Source organism: Myotis brandtii, unplaced genomic scaffold (assembly GCF_000412655.1).
Source record: "Myotis brandtii unplaced genomic scaffold, ASM41265v1 scaffold13, whole genome shotgun sequence".
In the NCBI taxonomy this organism is placed as follows: Eukaryota; Metazoa; Chordata; class Mammalia; order Chiroptera; family Vespertilionidae; genus Myotis; species Myotis brandtii.
Window position 1 is genome coordinate 391238 of NW_005354595.1, and position 20718 is coordinate 411955.

General features: G+C 36.1%; 1 protein-coding gene across 8 annotated transcripts in view; it reads left to right on the forward strand.

Moving 5' to 3' along the window:
- Positions 1-20718, forward strand: part of PTBP3 (polypyrimidine tract binding protein 3) — a 76908-nt gene that overhangs the window by 46362 nt on the left and 9828 nt on the right. For all 8 annotated transcript variants that reach the window (XM_005859750.2, XM_005859748.2, XM_014534383.1 and 5 more), the window contains 6 exons: positions 1682-1846; positions 9877-9987; positions 11994-12168; positions 18758-18835; positions 19085-19224; positions 19472-19505. In XM_005859750.2, coding sequence (XP_005859812.1) covers positions 1682-1846; positions 9877-9987; positions 11994-12168; positions 18758-18835; positions 19085-19224; positions 19472-19505 — 703 coding nt within the window. The remainder of the gene's footprint in view (positions 1-1681; positions 1847-9876; positions 9988-11993; positions 12169-18757; positions 18836-19084; positions 19225-19471; positions 19506-20718) is intronic.

Here is a 20718-nt window from a genome sequence, read left to right on the forward strand (position 1 = left end):
GAGTATTTGAAGAAAGGTATTTTAAGGCAATGTAAATATATTCTTCCTTATCACCTGTCAGTCTATATCAGTATGGACTAAAGGTCTCCTGTTTTATGTGATGGGCTATTATTTGTTATAATCATTATTATTTCATTTTCAAATTGTCCTATATTTGGCAAGTGGGACGCCCTTAGAGTTGTCTTCTGTGTCCTTTTGGCATCTCTCTATAATTTGTGTGTATATATATATCTATAATAATAAAAGCGTAATATGCAAATCGACTGAACGACTGAACAGCAGAATGACTGTCCGGACGACCTTCCGGATGACCATGCTATGACACGCACTGGTGCCAGGCCAGCCAAAGCGGATGCGATGTGATTGGTTGGGGGGCCCCGCCATTGCCCCACGATGGCCCCACAGAGGGAGGCTCAGGCCACCAGCTGGCAGGGTGATCGATCAAGGGGTTGGAAGGGCCTCTCTGATCATGCAGCCCCTGCCAGGTGGGCAGGGCCTCCCTCTGTGGGATGATCAATCACAGAGCCTCATGATCGATCGATCGCCCCCCCCCCTCCCCACAGAGGGAGAGGCCCAGGCTACCTGGCCGGCAGCACTGCAGCAGGACCACATTGGCTACTCACTCCATGTGGACCCCTGCCTGGCTCTCCTTGGGCTCTGACATTCCTGGCCAGTTTACTCTCTTCTGGATGCCTTTCTTACCCTTTTCATGCTCTTCAGGTTCTGATACCCCCAGTGAGCCACCCCCACATAGAGGGGTTTTAATTAATGAATTTTTTTATTGATTTCAGAGAGGAAAGGTGAGAGAGATAGAAACATCAATGATGAGCAAAAATCATTGATTGGCTACCTCCTGCACACCCCAACTGGGGATCGAGCCTGCAACCCAGGCATGTGCCCTGACCAGGAATAAAAAAACAACACACCAAACAATAAAAACAAAAGGCCATGCATTCATTTTTTGCTTTCCGTACTCCACATTGGGAACTTGACTTGGTTTCTTTTAGTGGAGTATAATATTTAGAAACTTGTCTGCCTAAACCTGCTTGGGCTCTAACATCCCATGCCCGGTTATCTCTCCATTGTTAACATTCTTATGCCATTGAGGCTTTCATAAACCTCTTGTTCACCATACTCAGACTGTCTTTACCACATTGGCTACTCACTCCATGTGGACCCCTGCCTGGCTCTCCTTGGGCTCTGACATTCCTGGCCAGTTTACTCTCTTCTGGATGCCTTTCTTACCCTTTTCATGCTCTTCAGGTTCTGATACCCCCAGTGAGCCACCCCCACATAGAGGGGGCTTGTTTGGGCTCAGGTTCCCCTTGCTAGGCAACCCTACCACATGGATGCTCTCCTAATATTGCTCAGGTTCTGATGCTACATGCCAGGATGCCTTCCTATAGGGATGCCCTCCTTACCTCACTGAACCACAGCTCCTTTCCTCCATATTTACATTTATTATTTGCCACCCAAAGGCTTTAGAATTTAATTGTTCAGGAAGGGTTAAGGCTACTTGAATGGTTTTTAAGTGGTCTTGAATATTATTTTCACATTGTTTTTTTTTCCTATTTAAATATTTTGAATAAAAGTCAAATATATTACTTTACATTAACTAATTTTTTAGGATTCATGTATTGCTTCTATGTAATTAAAGTACTCATTTTGGATTGTTTTGTAGCGAGCCCAAGCTGCACTGCAGGCTGTCAGTGCTGTCCAGTCAGGAAGTCTGGCCCTTCCTGGAGCTCCCACCAATGAAGGCACAATGCTACCTGGGCAGAGCCCTGTGCTCCGGATAATTATTGAAAACCTCTTTTACCCTGTTACTCTGGAAGTTCTTCATCAGGTAAGGAGGGACCTTCTTAAGAAAGCAGAGTCAAATGTGCCTCTGTAACTTTAGATGTTTTATATCTTTAGTTTTTTGGGTTGTTGATTTTGTTTGATGTATTTGTTTAAATTTTTAAAAAATTTACCGTGTTTCATGCAAGAAGTAGTATCAATTAGGGATAATTTTGATACTCCCTGTTTTCTAACTTAAATACTTGATTTTAAAAGATGTGTAAGACATTCTTTTTTTTTTTAATTCCTAGACATGAAAATAAATAAAGTATAGAATCTATAAAAAGCACTGGTGATAGTTATTCCTGACAAAGTAAGATCAGTATAGAAAATAACTAATTTATTCCTGTTGACTCTTTACATTTGAGTATTTTTATTTTAAAAACTCTGAAAGGAAGGTATACAACAATTCTTTACATGTAACATGGAAATATGTTAGTGCTGACTGATGCCCAATGTAGCTTTCATTGACTACCCGTAATATGCCTAACCCGTCTTGATAAAAGACATTCTACCATATTTTGGCCTACTATGTGTATATAGAATTTAAGGATTGGGAGGTCACCTCGTTGTGTAATTTTATAGTGAATAAAACTGAAATTCAGATAATTGATGCATTGTAGAGAGTAATTGAAGAGCCAATTAGAACTCAAGCCTCCTAATGTGAAGTCCCATGCTTGTTATATTTTTAATACTCCATATGTACATACCTTCAAAGTTTAACATGTAGTTATTTGGTAATCTGTATACATAAATATTTGGCATCTAGCCCAACAACTTCAGTTAATTTTGTCCCTTTTAGCTGCATAATGATTTCATTTCATTATACTTGTCAATCCATGTATTAAAATACTAAAACATGTTATTTGCTTATTTTCATATCTGTATCTCAATATATATTACCAGTATAAAACCAGGTCAGTCCAGGATTATTTAACTGCTTTTCTGATCTTTGTATTTGTACTAAAAGTGAAGAGTGATTGAAGTATGTATGTGCATGTGTATTTACGAATTGAAATGCTCTTAACTCTATTCTCACATTTTACAAATAAGGAAACAGGCCTTCTTTAGAAGTTACACTAGGTTTCCACAGTCACTGTGCTAACTGGTGATAGAGCTTGGATACTTTCCTAATGCAGCTCCTGTGCTATGCATATAAATATCAAAACATACCATTTATTAGGCCCACTGTGATCCCTATGATAGTTTTCTGAGTACCATTTTCTTAAATATGCATTTGTAAAGCATGTCCTAGGGAAGACTTTAACAGAGGTATCCATAGCCACTTTTGTTCCCTGAAAGGGTTCAGGAATTGCTCAGGTGATTGCTTTCTTTTTTCTGGTGGATTTTCTTCTCTTCTGTTTATTCCACAAAATGGCACTGAGCACGCTGTGATCCATCAGCAGTGTTTGTTTGTTTTTGGTACTGTAACCCTGTAGCTACTGCTAACGTACGCTGTGTTACAAAGGACATTCTTGGTCCTGTGGCTCAACATTGCCATCTGTCACGGTGAGTTTAGCCAGGGTCATGTGGTTTGGTCCTGTCGTTCCATTTATTATCTTCATGACAGCAGTAACAAACCTTGTTTCTCTCCCAAAAGATCATGTGGTCCTTCCGGTGAAGAGTAGTAATTCTGAGGATCCTCAATAGTAACTTTGGGGGTAGGACTCTCGGCCTTCAGTTATAGCACTCCCTTGTTTCATGCTCCTTCCCATTGTTGTTGAAATCAAACCAAATTCTTTACCAAGGCCCTAGGGCCCCCACATGCAGACCTCTCCCCATCTCTTTAACCCCATTTCCTAATACTTCTCTGCTTATTTAGCACCCTGACTTTTTTGCTTCATTGATCTTCTCCCCTTCCCTCCAGCTTATTCCTGTCTTAGTCCATTTTTATTTTCTATTATTTAAGCTTAGAACACTCTTCACTGAGATAGTCACTTAACTGGATTTTACATAATTAGGTTTTCACTTTATTCACCTCCTCAGAGAGTCTTTCTCTAATTACATTAACTAAGCCCTCTCCCTCTAGTATCCTGTCTCATTAACCAACTAAAGTGTAGTGTAGCCTAAGCATTAAGGATACAGGGTTTGGAGCTGGTTTGAATCCTGGCTCTACCACTTACTACTTCTGTAATCCCGGGCAAGTAACTTAGCTCATCTATGCCTTTTACTTACTTACTAGTCCATAATGGAGATGAATTAAGATGGTCTCTAATACCTTCATTGTGAGGTTTATATGAGTTAATGCACTTAAAGCACTTAGAACAGTGCCTGCTGTATATTAAGTGCTCAAGAAATTTTATCTGTAATTATCAGATGCTAGTAAATTTCACTGTAAGGAAATGAGATGTAATTTCATAAGTAATCGCATAAAATGCAATGAATATTGAGATGGGATCATACATGGAAATGTGGAGTTGCTTGCACCTGTTACAATTAGAGGATTGTTTTATATTCTTTGCTGAAGAGTTGGCATTAGCTAAACTGCTCTTTAACACCTGTAGGAGCTTGTGGTTGTTCCTTTAGCTCAGCCGTGGGCAAACTACGGCCCGCGGGCTGGATCCGGCCCGTTTGAAATGAATAAAACTAAAAAAAAAAAAAAAAAAGACCGTACCCTTTTATGTAATGATGTTTACTTTGAATTTATATTAGTTCACACAAACACTCCATCCATGCTTTTGTTCCGGCCCTCCGGTCCAGTTTAAGAACCCATTGTGGCCCTCGAGTCAAAAAGTTTACCCACCCCTGCTTTAGCTCATGGTAAAGGGATTGAGATGGGAATGGTGCTATTTCAGATGATGGACGTTAAGAGAGATGTTTTTAATATGTCATTTGAGCAGAGGCTTGAAGGATGTTAGGGTGTAAGTTGTGTGTACGTGGTAGAATTATGGTCAAGTCAGAAAAAGCAGCAAGTGCAAAGTCCTGAACATGAAGGTGTGCTTAATGTGTTCAAATATCAGAAATAAGGCTCTGTCGGTGGAATATAATAAGTAGGAACGTAGTAAATAAGAGGGTCAGAGAAGCAGTTAGGAGCCATATTATGTAAATAAAGATTTTATTATCTTACATGGAAGTAAGATGGGAAACCATTGGAGGATTTTGGGAAGAGGGGCACATTTACGTTTTAACAGAGTCACTCTTATTGCTGTTATAAGACTACAGACAATAGTACAGTGAAGGCCTGGGGATGGGGTGGGAGCTGGGTGGAAGGGGTCAATGAAAAAAAGGGACATCTGTAATACTTTCAACAGTAAAGATAAATTTTTTAAAAAAAGAATAAGCTGTAGGCGTAAGTTTTATTATCTTAATGGAAGTAAGATGGGAAACCATTGGAGGATTTTGGGAAGAGGGGCACATTTACGTTTTAACAGAGTCACTCTTATTGCTGTTATAAGACTACAGACAATAGTACAGTGAAGGCCTGGGGATGGGGTGGGAGCTGGGTGGAAGGGGTCAATGAAAAAAAGGGACATCTGTAATACTTTCAACAGTAAAGATAAATTTTTTAAAAAAAGAATAAGCTGTAGGCGTAAGTGAAGGCTCTTGTCATAATCATGTAAGAGAGGGTGGAGACTGGGGTAAGGACGTGGGCACTGGAAGTAGTGGTTACGGATATATTTGGGAGGATTTGCTGATGGCTTGAGTAGGTGTAGGTTATGAAGAGAAAGAGAGTAATCAATAATGTCTTCCAGATTTTACCTGTGAAATGGTAAAGTAGAGCTATCTTATACTAAAATAGTAAAGACTGAGGGGAATAAAGATTTGGGGCAGGGGTAGAAGGTAGGGCAGGAATCAAGAGTGTGTTTTGGACATGTTTGATAGATCTATTACACATCCTAAGCAGGAGATGTTGAATAGACAATTGGCAAATAAACCTACACTGGCATAAGAATTCTGGGCTGGAGATTTGGTAATCATCAGCTTATGGGTGGTAATTTAAGGCCTTTGGATTGTATGGCATCACCTAGGATAAAGGACTGATCTTTTTGAATTGCAGAATAAAGAGAAATAACTTGCAAAATCTATTATGGTATTAAATAAAAAATTAAAACTAGTAATATAAAATTCTGGTTCTTAAGTCTTACTATTTTGTTGGCTACAAAAACTATTACAAACAAATTGTGTTCGGTGTGCCTGATATTTTTTAAAGTTCTAAGATGAATATACTTTATACAACTGAATACTAGTGAACATTTTTAGTTTCTGGCAAGTTCTACCTATATAAATATCACCTTGAAAATTAATTTTACCAGAATTTGAGCTTCAGTATTTCTTTAGTCCCATTTTAAAGTCCAAAAGAATACAACGTACAGGAGATATCAAGAGTTGAGTCTATGCGTTTATATTTATGACATCAAAATAAACATATTAGGGAAATAAAGTCAGAGACCTTATAGTCAATATATTAGGGAAATAAAGCCAGAGACCTTATAATCAATAAAAATAAATCTGAATATATTGAACTTTCCTGAATGTTAATCTTTTGAAACCAAATTGTTTAAAATTTAGTATTTTGATAATTATGAAATAATGTTAAAAATCACACTTTAGACGTTCCTAGATTTTAGATATTGGTGCTCTTAATTTTCTTTATTCAAATGTATCAGATTGATTGAATTTTGCAGCTATTCTCTCAGTACGTAAATACAATCCAGGGGACTCTAGAGAGCTATCTATGTTTAGCCAGTTAAGTCAATTTATATCCACTTAGCATTTTCAGATAAAAATCACATACCTGTCAGTGAGGATATCTGTAGGTTGTTTTCCAGATTAAATGAGAGAATGAATCTAATTAGCATATTATACTTTTATTATTATAGATTTAAAATTCTATTGCTACTCATTTATTTGGTGATAAAAACACATAGTTGACACACTTATACAGATTGATGGTGCATGGTGTGTGTGTGTGCACACACTTCACAATATTACCAAGGATGAAAATTAAGAAAATATAAGTAAGAACTTTTACCAAGAATGCTTATACCTATATCTTAAAGAAAGATACAAAATAAAATTCAAACTGAGAAGGTAAATTTGGTGTTCTTTTATGAATTTCAAGAGTATTATCTAGGTGGGGTGGATGGAGGTCAGTGAGGTTTGAAAAGGGGGAACATCTGTAATACTTTCAACAATAGAGATAAATTAAAAAAATAATAAAGTAATGACATTTGGTGGGGGGGGGGGGGGCTTAGGGGGCGCAGAATATTATCTAGGACACAGGTTGTACTGAGAAGATACCTGTGACAGGACCAAAATTTTCATTAAAAGAAAAAAGCAAAATAATTTCCTTAAGTTTTACAAAACACAATTAAATGAGGAATTAAGGTACCAAAGTTCTAAACCCTGAAATAAGACCATAATGAAACTAACTACAGTTTTTTAAAAGTTTCTAATTTCAATAAAGAGCTCTCAGACTATCTAATTTTAAGGAATGGCATTTTCTGGTGAGCCCCTTCCAAGACATTGGTTTCACAAATCTTGAATGATGTTATTTCCTAGAAGTGTTTGACTCTAAGCTAATTATATGTTAAGAATGTCTTGTCAAAAATGACTATTTGGACTTTAGAATACTTTATTTTGGGCATGGTAAAATACACATAAATAAATTTTACCATTTTAGCCATTTTAAGACATTTTTCATCTTTCCATGCTACAACTCCTGTACCCATCCTATCTAATAAAGAGGGAATATGCTAATTGACCCTCACACCATCGCAAAGATGGCAGCACCCACAGCCAATAAGGAGGGAATATGCTAATTGAGTGCCCCGACCTCAAAGATGGCGGCACCCACAGCCAATAAGGAGGGAATATGCTAATTGAGTGCCCCGACCTCAAAGATGGCGGCACCCACAGCCAATAAGGAGGGAATATGCTAATTGAGTGCCCCGACCTCAAAGATGGCGGCACCCACAGCCAATAAGGAGGGAATATGCTAATTGAGTGTCATGCCCTCAAAGATGGCGGTGCCCACAGCCAATAAGGAGTGAATATGCTAATTGACTGCCACACCCTCAAAGATGGCAGCACCCACAGCCAGAAGATGGTGGCGCCCAGTCCCCTCAGCCCCCCAGCCTCCCAGGGCCAGCCGAGACTTAGGTAACCAGGGCCAGCTGAGGCTTGCGCTGCCGGCAGTGGTAGCAGCAGAGGTGTGATGGGGGCATCGCCTTACCCTGATCGCCGGGTCACCTCCTGCCCCTGGGGGCTTTCAAACTGTGAGAGGGGGCAGGCCAGGCTGAGGGACCCCCCCACCCTCCAGTGCATGAATTTTTATGCACCGGGCCTCTAGTCCTATATAATAAAAGGCTAATATGCAAATAGACCGAATGGCAGAATGACTGGTCACTATGACGCGCACTGACCACCAGGGGGCAGATGCTCAACACAGGAGCTGCCCCTTGGTCAGTGCACTCTCACAGGGGGAGCGCCGCTCAGCCAGAAGCCAGGCTTATGGTTGGCAAGCACAGTGGCAGTTGTGGGAGCCTCTCCTGCTTCCGCGGCAGCACTAAGGATATCCGACTGCTGGCTTAGGCCCGCTCTTTGAGTCCCTGCCTTTAATCTTTTTGGGTAACTTCCCAGAAGTGGAATTGTTGGTTCATATGGTAATTCTGTTTTTAAGTTTTTGGGGTTTTTTGAAGAACCATCATGAATATTTTCCATAGTGCACAGGGTTCTATTTTCTCCACATCATCTCCAACACTCAGTATTTTCCATTTCTTTGTTTGTTTTGCTAGTAGCTATTCTGTTGGGTTTGAAGTGGTATCTCATAGTTTTTATTTGCATTGCTTTAATGATTAGTGATGCTAAGAATCTTTTCGTGTTTTTATTGGCTATACAGTCATCTTTTTTGTAGAAATGCCCATTCATGTTTTTTGTTCATTTTAAATTGGGTTTTTGTTGTTGAATTGTAATTCTTTATTTATATTCTGGATATTAATCTCTTATCAGATTTATGATTTATAAATATTGTCTTTCATTTTGTGAGTTGCCTTTTCACTCTGTTCATAGTATTTTTAATGTACAAAAGTTTTTAATTGTGATGTAGTCGAATTTATGTATTTTTTCTTTTGTTGCCTCTGCTTTAGGATATTCTTTCTGATAATAAGAAAGCAGAGCCATTTGCCCTATTAACAATACTCAGACATAATCTTTGATAATAGGAAATTTTTACCAGCTTAGGGAATACTTATCTTTTTATTCTTAGAAGCAGAGGACAAGTTTCTGGGTCATTAAGATCCAAATTTAAAATGGGATGTCAGAGGAAAACAAAATGCATTGTAGTAACCCTGGCCATGAACCTTTGTTTTGGTGAAGTAGAACAGTATTGTAAGAGCATTGATAACCAGATATCTGTCAGGAAACCTTCCCGAACCCTTGTTTATTCCTCTTCTCCAATACCACTTACGAGGGGCCTTCCTTGACCACTCTTGGATGTCTCCAACTTCAATTCTGGTTTTCTCTCATCCCTTTTTCTTTTTTAAATTCATAACCTTTTTTACAACTGGACATTGTTATTTATTTGCTTAGTTACCATGTCTTTTCTCTGTTTTGTTCACTGCTGACTTTCCAGTGCTTAGAACAGTACTCTGTGAGTCTTTGAATTAATAGAGCAGTCTCTATTGAACATCTTGTAGTTTGTCTGTCTCTAAAATCTCAAAAAGTTAGAGGCGATTCTCAGAGTGAAATAGTTGATCAATGTGACTCTTTCACTTCCATTCATATACTTTTCACCCCATTATCTTATAATATTAATTATTTTCTATTGTAGACTCCCATTTTAGTATTGTGCCACTTATGACATACTATAAAGTAGGTTAAATATTTGAGTGCCTAGGGTTAGGCACTGTTTTAAGCCATGCATGGGTGTTGAAACTTTTACATCTTAGGTTTGATTTAAATTATTTTGGTACCAACAATTTTAACAGAGGAAATTATTTTCATTTAAAGATGGGATTCATGAGTCAAGCTGTATTTATAAAGATATGTGAGTTTAAGTTTTTCCTTAGATTTAACCTAATGTGAACTTTTTTTCAGATATTTTCTAAATTTGGCACAGTCTTGAAAATTATCACCTTTACAAAGAATAATCAGTTTCAAGCCTTGCTTCAGTATGCTGACCCATTGAATGCACAGTATGCCAAAATGGTAATTATTAACTTTTTTCATTTTTCAGTTGTTAATCAGTCACTTCAGTGATACCAAAGGAAGCCTTCATGTCTTCTCCCTTGCTCCCATTTACCATGTGTTTTTTAATTGTAGTAAGATAAACATAATATAAAAATTATCATTTTCAAATATACTGTTTCATATGCTCTTTTTTATAACAAGCTAAAAATTACTTTCTTCATATGAAATGGTTTCAAAGCACCTATTATAGCTCAAGATCTCTGGGACTCATTTCTGTTTGTCATATTTGAAGTCTAACATTGAGCACAGTGCTCCTGATATAATCTAACTAATAAAGTAAAATTATCCTTGCCCTTATGCTTTCATTTACTTCTATTAAATTATCCAAAGATTGATTTCACTATTTTTACAACTGTATTTCTTGTTGAATGTTATGAGCTCTGAATTGGTGAATACATTAAATCTTAGGAAACCTGCTGTGTCAACTCATAGTCTTTTTTTTTTTTTTTAGTTCATGAGTGCTTGATTGTTGACAAGATATAAAATTTCACAGTTTGGTTATATTTGACCCATCTCCTGTTGAGATCTTACATCTCTAACCAGAATTCTATCTTACATCAGTGTCTGAATTGTTTCTGAATTCTTTTCAAAGATAGGGATAAAGTTAGTTGTACTTTTTTGTACCACACAGTGTCTACCTCTTGATTAGGAATATAGCCTTTATATTTGTACCCTCTACCTCCACATACATGTAATTTTGTGCCTTTATAGTGGCATACTCATCTATAAACTATTATAAGTCAGGGTTTTTTGTATATTTTTGTCTCGGTTTCTGATATTTGATAAATTTTGGCATTTGTACATAAGTCAGAAGTGACTACAAATATTCCTTTGGTAAATTTTTAGTATTATGAAGGAGGAGGGATTACTGATTTTTAGTCTTGTTCCAGAACTGACTTCAAATTTCCCTCAGTTTATTATTTATTTATTTTTATTTATTTACTTATTTTGTTAATCCTCACCCAGGGATATTTTTTCCCATTGATTTTTATTTTATTTATTTTTAATATATATTTTTATTGATTTCAGAGAGGAAGGGAGAGGGAGAGAGATAGAAACATCAGTGATGAGAGAGAATCATTGATTGGCTGCCTCCTGCACGCCCCCGACTGGGGATCGAGCCCACAACCCAGGCATGTGCCCTTGACCCGAATCAAACCTGGGACCCTTCAGTCCGCAGACCAGCTCTCTATCCACTGAGCAAAACCGGCTAGGGCCTATTGATTTTTAGAGGAGTGGAAGGAAGGGGGAGAGACAAAGAGAAGTGTCGCTGTGAGAGAGAGACATCCATTGGTTGCCTAATGCTCGCTCCTTGCCTGGGGCGGGGGTGTCTAGCCCGCAATTGAGGTACATACCCTTAACCTGGAATGGAACCCGAGACCCTTCAGTCCTTGGGTGGATGCTCTAACCTCTGAGCCAAATCGACTAGGGCCCTCAGCTTGTTACTCAAAGTGCTAAAAAATAAATTTATAAGAGAAGAAAATATGATAGATATTTCATGTATTGCTTTTCTAATAAGTACCATTTAGAAAGGCTTTATTTTATCTTAACCTTTATAAACTATACTAAACTATACTCATTCTTTAAAAAGAATTAAAATGAAGTGTAAAAATATCTGTAAACATTTTTTGTGGACAAAATAATCATAATATCAGCTAATACAATGTACAGTAATGCATAATAGTTTTCCAAGCCTTTACATTCCCTCTCTAATTTGATCTTTACCAGAGACAAGATAGAGATTATTATCCTTATTTTACAGATGGAAAAACTACAGTTAGACATTTTCTTTTTCTCTCTTAGGTGCACATAGTGACAGAGGTAAAAGTAAATAAAGGTCTTTGGCTTTTAATCCAGTGCTCTCTGCTTTATACCTGATAGCCATTCTCTGTCAAAGTAGAGACTACTTGATTTATCAGTGTTGTTGTCTTGCAAAACATCAGTCCCTTTCTTACATGCTTTAGGCACTGGATGGCCAGAATATCTATAATGCATGCTGCACTCTGCGTATTGACTTCTCCAAGCTTACCAGCCTTAATGTGAAATATAATAATGACAAAAGCAGAGACTTCACTCGCTTAGACCTTCCTACTGGTGATGGCCATCCATCCCTTGAATCCCCTATGGCTGCTGCTTTTGGTGAGTAGTTCTGTTTTGGGTCACAAAGCAAGTTTTCCGAAGTTACACATTTCATTTATTAATCCATGTTATGTCAATTAGCGTTTTTCTTCTTATATTCTCCCAGGTTTTCTAAAAGATAGCAAGGATCATAGAACAAAATTTGTCGATTAATTAAATTTTAATACTTGTAGATTCTATTAGTTGGCAAAACAAGTAAATATCTAACATTGAGAATTACAGATTTATTTTCTAACGTAAATATTATTCATTCTCTATCAACCATTCAACAGTGTACTTCAAATTAATAGTCTTTTACATATTAACATTAGTTTAAATATGTTGGTTTATAGCCAACAGAATATTGGCTTAAGTGCTCCTGAGAGAAATCCTTTTTTAAGTAGTGATATATTAAAACAAGGATCTAAATTAGTGGTATGTTCTTCCTTTATTCAAACAAAAGTTTTTATTTTGTTTTGTTTTTTAAACATCAGAACTTCCATCTTTACCTTAAGTTTGTGGGAAGTTGCATTTTTACATTAATAAAAATAGTCTTCTGAATTATCTCTGTAAATGTTGCTCTGAAGGGCTTCCTCCTTTTATTTAAAACTAGTTCTCAATACATTTATACGTACTTTTTAAATAAAACTTTATGTTAAGGAAAAAGCAGTGGATGGCCCGGTTGGATATATCACTAGGTTAATGTGTGCTACTTTTTGGATTTGCAACTTTTCTAAGTGTGGTTTATATTTAGATAAAGTAATAATTGTATTACCCTTTGTGATTTCCCCAAATGACACCATAAAATACTGTTTATTGAGACCTTAAGTGATATTTGTTCTATCTTCATTTCACAGAGAAGAACAAAAACAAGTCTTATTAGCCAAATGGTTGTCTAAAATTCTCGAGAAAATACTTTGTAACTTTTATTTTTCTTTTCTTTTCTTTTTTAAATATATTTTATTGATTTTTTACAGAGAGGAAGGGAGAGAGAGTTAGAAACATCGATAAGAGAGAAACATTGATCAGCTGCCTCCTGCACACCTCCTACTGGGGATGTGCCCGCAACCAAGGTACATGCCCTTGACTGGAATCGAACCTGGGACCTTTCAGTCTGCAGGCTGACACTCTATCCACTGAGCCAAACCGGTTAGGGCTGTAACTTTAATTTTCAAGTATAAAAGCCCTTTGTTCTTTATAACTGAAAAAAAAAGTCGAGTGAACTGTTAAGTTCATGTTCCTAAAGTTGTTGAAGTTTCTGTTTTGGTCTGACCAATTTTTGTGTTTTATTTGTTACCAGCCTTTACTTACATGTCTGATTCTGCAGAGCCAAAGGTCTTTGTAATTATTGTTTCAATCACACATGATAGAAATTGAGGTTATCATTCAAGTTTGCCAAAACTGGCTGTCAAGTGCAGAACTACACTTACTCCAATAACAGAATATATACTGTTGGTGTAATTAATGTTCTGCATTGTGAAAAAAGGACATTTAAAAAATACAATTAAGAATTTTGGTTTCTGAATATAGTGTCAGAATGTTAACATCCTTTTTCATTGTGTTAATAAATTCATAGTCGTTGCAAAGTGATGCCTACATCCTAAGATAAGTGATTCATCCGAGAACAATGCTTTTTTATGTATTGTGTGGAAGTTTACTATTCCCTTTTTTCTCTCGGCTTCTGAAACACCACACTCTTGACCTTTTTCCTACCTCAGTGTGTTCTTTCTCTTTTTTAAAGGTTGACATTTAAAATTTCTAGGGTTACGTTTTAAGCACTTTGTCCCAGTTTTTAGTGATACTTACAGGGTCGTACAAAGGTGGGTTTGCAGTTGTTCATATGGAAAATAATACAATAATTAATAAATAATGATACAAGAATAAACTGTTTTGTGTACTCACAACTGTAAACCAACTTTTGCCCCACCCTGTATTTTATCAATAGAAAAGCTTATGAGACATGTAAATATATTTTAATACTTATGTAATTGTTACATAGGTTAAAAAATCAAATATTTATACATACCGAAGAAGCACTCTTTGTACCCTTCTCATTAATTGTGCTCCCAGTCTAAAGATAATCAGTCTAAAATTTTATGATAATCATTCTTTTGCTTCTTAGCTTTTTGTTTTTACTTTGTTGTTGTTTTTACTATTTATTATGCAGCCCTAAGTGCTAATTTAAAAAAATGTCTTTTTCTATATTTAGAACCTTACATAAATGGAATTATGCTATTTGTTTTTTGTGTGTGTGACTTGTGAGTCATTCATATTTATATATGTGACTGTTGCTTATTCATTCTCAATACTGTCAAGTGTATAGATTCCCATTGTGTGAATATACCACAGTTGTGTTTATCCATTCTATTGTGGATAGACATTTGGGTTATTTTAGTTTGAGGCCATTATGACCAATGCTGCTCTTGATTAAGGAGGTTGAACATATTTTTATTTGTTTATTGGTCATTCTCCCTTATGAATTTGTCTATCTCTTTTGCCTAATTTTATGTTTGGTTTATTGCTTTTTCTTGTTTATTTGTAGGATTTTTTTTTTAATCTCTCAAACACTTTTTTGGTTATATGTGTTAGTTATATGCATTTCTTTTATTTTTGGCTTTATAGTATTTTTATGTAATCAGATTTATTTGCCAGTTTCTTTATGTTTGTGTTTTTTGTGTCTTGTATAAGAAATCTTTTGTTGCCCTGACATCATAAAGCTATATACTTCTATTCTAAAATTTATAGTATTTTAGTAACTTTGTTTTGAAATAATTTACGTTGCAAGAATAGTACAAAGAATTGCCTTATATCATTCATTCATATTCCTCAGTTATTAATATCATGCCACATGTGCTTTATCGTCTCTCTGAGTGTGAGTGTGTGTGTAAGTAGGTAGGTAGGTTTTTTACCCCCCTGAGTCACTGGAGAGTAAGTTGCAGGCATAATGCCCCTTTACTTCTAAATACTCATTGTGTATTTTCTAAGAACAAGGTCATTCTTACCTAAATAGAGTTAAGTTATCAAAACCAGGAAATTAACATTCATACACTACTATTATCTAATCCATAAACCTTTTAAATTTTTGACAGTTGTGAAAATAATGTTCTTTTATAAGAGAATTTTTTCTGGTAAAGATCCAAACCAGTATCAGGCCTAATTTATTTGTCATATCTTTTTAGAGTCCTTTAATTTGGAACACTTCTTTGTCTTCCATGACCTTTTCATTTTTTAAGAGTTCAAGTCGGGTATTGTGTAGAATGTCTCTTAATATGAGTTTGTGGGGTTTTTTGCTGAAATAATGTGTCTTTCTCAGTTTATTATGTCAAGAGACACATGATGCCAGTTTATTCTATTCTTGGTGATAGTAACTTTGGTCATATGGGTGAGGAAGAAACTTCCCTTTTCCCTCAAAGTCCTTCCAGCTGGTCTAATAATCAAATCTACGTGAGGCAAATTAGCAAGAAATAACAGCCAGATGTAAGTGCACACAGGGGAGCCCCCACATTCATGATAGAGTGAGAGACCCCACATACATGAGAGGTTCAAAGACAGAAAGAGGAAATGAGGTATATATGAACAAATGAGGCAATATGACATTCTGCCTTGGGGCTTCAGAAGGGAGGAAGGTCATCGCAGGGCAATAGAGCGGATGTGAATTCAGTAACTAGTAGTTTGCCCTGCCATATAGGTAGATCATAAAATGTTATTTAATTCTTATTATATGCAAGGCCTCTAATTTAAATTTTTCTAGGGAGTTCAATGGTGGCAGAAGTTTCTCTTGAGTCTGCAGGGTCTCTGTTGCCTTGATCTCAGAATAACCTGCATACCATAGAGGCATGTCTTGAACCCCTACAAGCATTTATTAAAGTGGTTTCTGACAGGTTTCTTTTGGGGTTTGTTATTATAAATAACAATGATAAACTGATTTCAATGCTGTCTGTTAATTTATCTGGCCTTAATTGCTATTTTGGGTCTACATTTTCCAAATGCAAAATATCTATTCTTAATCATCCAAATCTTAGAACTTTTCCTTAAAGATTTGTATAAACTTTTCATAAAGATACTAACATATTGTCCAACAGATTACTTTGCTAAAATGTTTTTTGTTTCTGCTTATTTGAGGAGCACAGATTTATGGAAACTTAAATAATTCTTTTTTCAAATTTTAACAGATATCCTTATTAATCATTATATTCTACTGGGAAACAATTATTTAAATTTTGACCCTGATAATTGGTTGCCAGTTCTTGTATTTATCACTATTTTATGTTCTGTGATAGTTATCTCAAAATTTTCCTCATTTTTCTAAAACCTACTGCTGTCTGACTCATACCCCTCTCAGTAGGCATCTGTACTGGCCACTTTGTTGTGTTTGAAAAGAATATCTCTTGTCCCCCCAAATCTCTGGATTTACAGCAATTAACATTTATTTCTCTCATAGCATCAACACTTAGGCAGCTGTGAATCTGCTTTTGCAACCTTCATTCATATACCTTTGTGATCCAGGGCTTGGGCTGAAGAAGTCACTCCATTGGAGACATGCATTCTTATGGCAGAAAGTAAAAATAAGAGAGCTGTTTACACTATAATGCCTCTTAAAACTTCTATACAGAGGCAGCATGTCTGTGTGTTCCTATGACATGATCAAATGCAGTGGGAATTGCGTAGAAATGCATGCTCCTCCAACAGGAGGCACTGCAAGTCACATGGAAGGGGCAAGTGAATATTTGGCAACAGTAATAAAATGTACCACATTTCTTCTTTTTTTAAAAAATATATTTTATTGATTTTTTACAGAGAGGAAGGGAGAGGGATAGAGAGTTAGAAACATCAATGAGAGAGAAACATCGATCAGCTGCCTCCTGTACACTCCCTACTGGGGATGTGCCCGCAACCAAGGTACATGCCCTTGACCGGAATCGAACTTGGGACCCTTGAGTCCACAGGCTGACGCTCTATCCATTGAGCCAAACGGTTAGGGCTGCCATATTTCTTCTTATGTTTAACTTTGTATTGTAAATTTTTATAATTACTCATATCCATATTGAAGTCCCTTTGTTGTCTTTCTTTATGCCTTGACTATAGTTATTCTGTTGTAAAGATGAATCATTTTACCTTTGATCTTCGGTTGACTGGAATGTAAGTTTAGCAAGGGCAGAGATTCTTGTCTGCTTTGTTCAGTGCTTCCTTAGTGCTAGATAGGCTTGGCTCATAATATGCTTTCAATAAATATGCTTCCCTTCTAATTACATCAGTTATTCTGTCATTTATTTTGTGTTTTCAGTTCTCTCTGCTAGCTCTACCTCTGAAGTCTCAATAACTATATTTTCTTGAATTATTTTAATAAATCACAGCAATATATTCAACTAATTCTGTTAAATCTCTTTCATGAAGAAAATAAACTTACATAAGCTTTTAACTCCTCTGGAAAATACAGCCTATATTCTTCTATAAATATATTCATCACCCTATTATTAAAAAACAAAACCCTCCCTTTGGCTCTCACAATCTAACTTTTCATTGCTGCTCTAAAACTGTTCTTTATCTTTCACATTTCTCATTCTTTTTAACCTCTGTTGAACCCCTTCTCCAAAATAACTTTGATTCTCTAGATCCCGAAGAACTAGAATTCACTTTTTTTCCTAGTTCGAAGGCTGGTGTTTTTTTTCTCTTTTAGAATGTCCCTCTTCTTTCCTCTGCTATTTAAGTGTACCAATTGATATTCCCAGGTTTTGTTTTTAGCTCTCTTAGTTTTTTTGTCGTGTGCCCTTTTCAGTGGGACTCTCATTCATTCGGCTTCATTTATTTCTACGTAGATGATTTATAAATCTCTGTTTATTGTTATTCTGTTTGCCCCCTCGTTTCCACTGTTGGACATTACCATTTGAAGGTTTTTACCTCCACCTTGACATGTCCAAAACCAAATTGTTTTCCTATTAATACTGACTCCTCCATTGGAACTAAGTCCTGTTTTTGTTGATGATGCATAGTCACCAGGTTTCTGAAAGGAAAGGTACCAGCATTTGTTTAGCATCTAGTGCACACTAACCACTGTGCTTTTCAATGCATAATGCCTAGCTCAAGTTTTACCTCCTGAGAAACCTTCTCCAAAAAATCACAGTGAATCCTCTGTGATCCTTTCTTCTTAGACCACTTGTAATGCATTTGTATTTAAACCACTAGATCCTCAGCATATGAATCTCCTCAAATTAAATGTTTAGTTTGTAAACCTCTCAGAGGCAAGGATTTGTATTTCATATTTCCTTTTTATCAATTCAGTACCCCATAGGTATACAACCCAATAAGTTTTTATTGACTTTTACATAGAAACAATCCTTTAAATAAGGGCAAGAATTTCAACCTAAATAACAAACTAATAACTCAAAACTAAGTAACAGCTAAGCTGTACTCTACACCTTGAACTCAGTTGAAAGGGGTTCGCCTCTGGAAGTGGCAGAGACTCTACATTAGCGATCACCTATTGAATAAATTTTTACTTTACAACAGAATTCTTTATCAACAATATGCCCTTATATAGCCATTTTATATTGCTTTGATAACCATATTTATAGAAGGTAATATATTTATTTTAGCTTCTCTTTTCCATTAGGTGCACCAGGTATAATTTCCTCACCATATGCAGGGGCTGCTGGATTTGCCCCAGCCATTGGATTTCCTCAAGCTACAGGTGATTTTTTTCAAAGTTCAGTTTGAAATGATTTTTTCTGATGTCCTATATTTTTGGTAGAGTGGAAGGGAATGGGCAGAGGAGGGTGTCAAAGGGGAGGGAGAGGGAGAGAAACATTGATAGGTTACCTCCTGCACACGCCCTGACACATTTTCTTCTTTATTTATTTTGCTTTTGTCTTTATTTATTTATCAAGTGTTGTAATCTTCAGATAACTAAAATGTGAAATGCTTTTGATGTTTTAAAAAGGTCTGTCAGTCCCAGGTGTTCCTGGAGCTCTTGGTCCTCTCGCACTCACCTCCTCTGCTGTCACTGGAAGGATGGCCATTCCTGGGGCTGGTGGTATACCAGGAAATTCTGTTCTGCTTGTCACCAATCTCAATCCTGATGTGAGTTGGAAAGCATTGTAACATAGTCTTTCAGAAGAGGTCTGTAGTCGCTTCTGATCTAGAGTTGTATTCAAATAAATTTTAAGTTTATTTTAAGAATATTTATTAAAATTCATCACTAGTATATATAGAGGAAGTATATAAAGTAAATGCTTTAAACAAAGTCAACTGTTATTATTACAAGTAAACTTATTTTAAAGTTTTACGTATATTAGTCAGACACCTGTATTTTGTATTATCCTTTCAGCTTATCACACCACATGGGCTGTTTATCCTATTTGGTAAGTTTCTTTTTTTTCTATTTTTAGTATTATCTATGATATGGATTGAATACATTTCATCATTCAGTAATATTTATTGACTGTCTCTATGTGCCAAGTAGTGTGTTTGACACTGAAGATAGAGTATTAGTAAGTAATTACAATAAAATTTTATTTAAAAAGGGAATGTATAGCTGGGAGTCCTAACCTAGCTGAGGGAATCAGAGATGGTATGCCAAGAGAAATTATAGTTAAAACTGACTTGTGAAAAATCATAAGCATTAACCAGGCAGAAAAAGGAGGGCAAGTATTCTTTCACAGGCATTAGCAGTGAGAGAGCGTCTGGAGCAGGGAAGTGAAGGAAGTCCAATGGAGAGTATAAGGGACAGACATGTTGAAGCTGTACACGTGGGTGGGACACATCATGAAGAGCTTGTAAGCTAAATTATGGAGCTTGGTTTTAACCTAAGAACCATGGGAAACCATTGAATAGTTTTAAGCAGGAGAGAGTAATTATGAGCTTTAGGTTTTACTAATTTCCAAACTTTCCAATAGTGTTTTTCTCAGTTAAAAAAAATCTAGCACAGCCCTAGCCGGTTTGGCTCAGTGGATAGAGCGTCGGCCTGAGGCCTGAGGACTGAAGGGTTTCGGGTTTGATTCCGGTCAAGGGCAGGTGTCTGGCTTGCAGGCTCAGTCCCCAGTGGGGGGCATGCAGGAGGAGCTGATTAATGATTCTCATCATTGATGTTTTATCTCTCTCTCCCTCCCCCTTCCTCTATGAAATCAATAAAAATATATTTTAAAAAAAATTTAGCACATACTCCTAATTTATATATGACTCATTATTCATACACTTCATCCATATTCACTGTAATCATTATATATAGTGTAATATCTACAAATATATGAGCAATTACATAAGCAGTATTTAATATCTTAAAGATTTTTTATTAATGGTGAAACTTTTTCATAAAAACTTTTTCATTAACATTTAGTGAGAAATATGATATAATATGCTTCATTATTTTCAGAAATCTTTTTTATTTTCATTCAATATTCTAAGGTCTGATTCTAAATTCACTTTATTTTAGTACTTGATCTTAATGGTTGTCAAACTGAAAAAGAAACCTCATAAATAAATGGAAGTGTTTCATTGTTGCTATATCTAATTATGATACTAATTTTTCAGTTTAATTCACTAATTTTTGTTGTACTTTGAAAAATTCAATTTTTC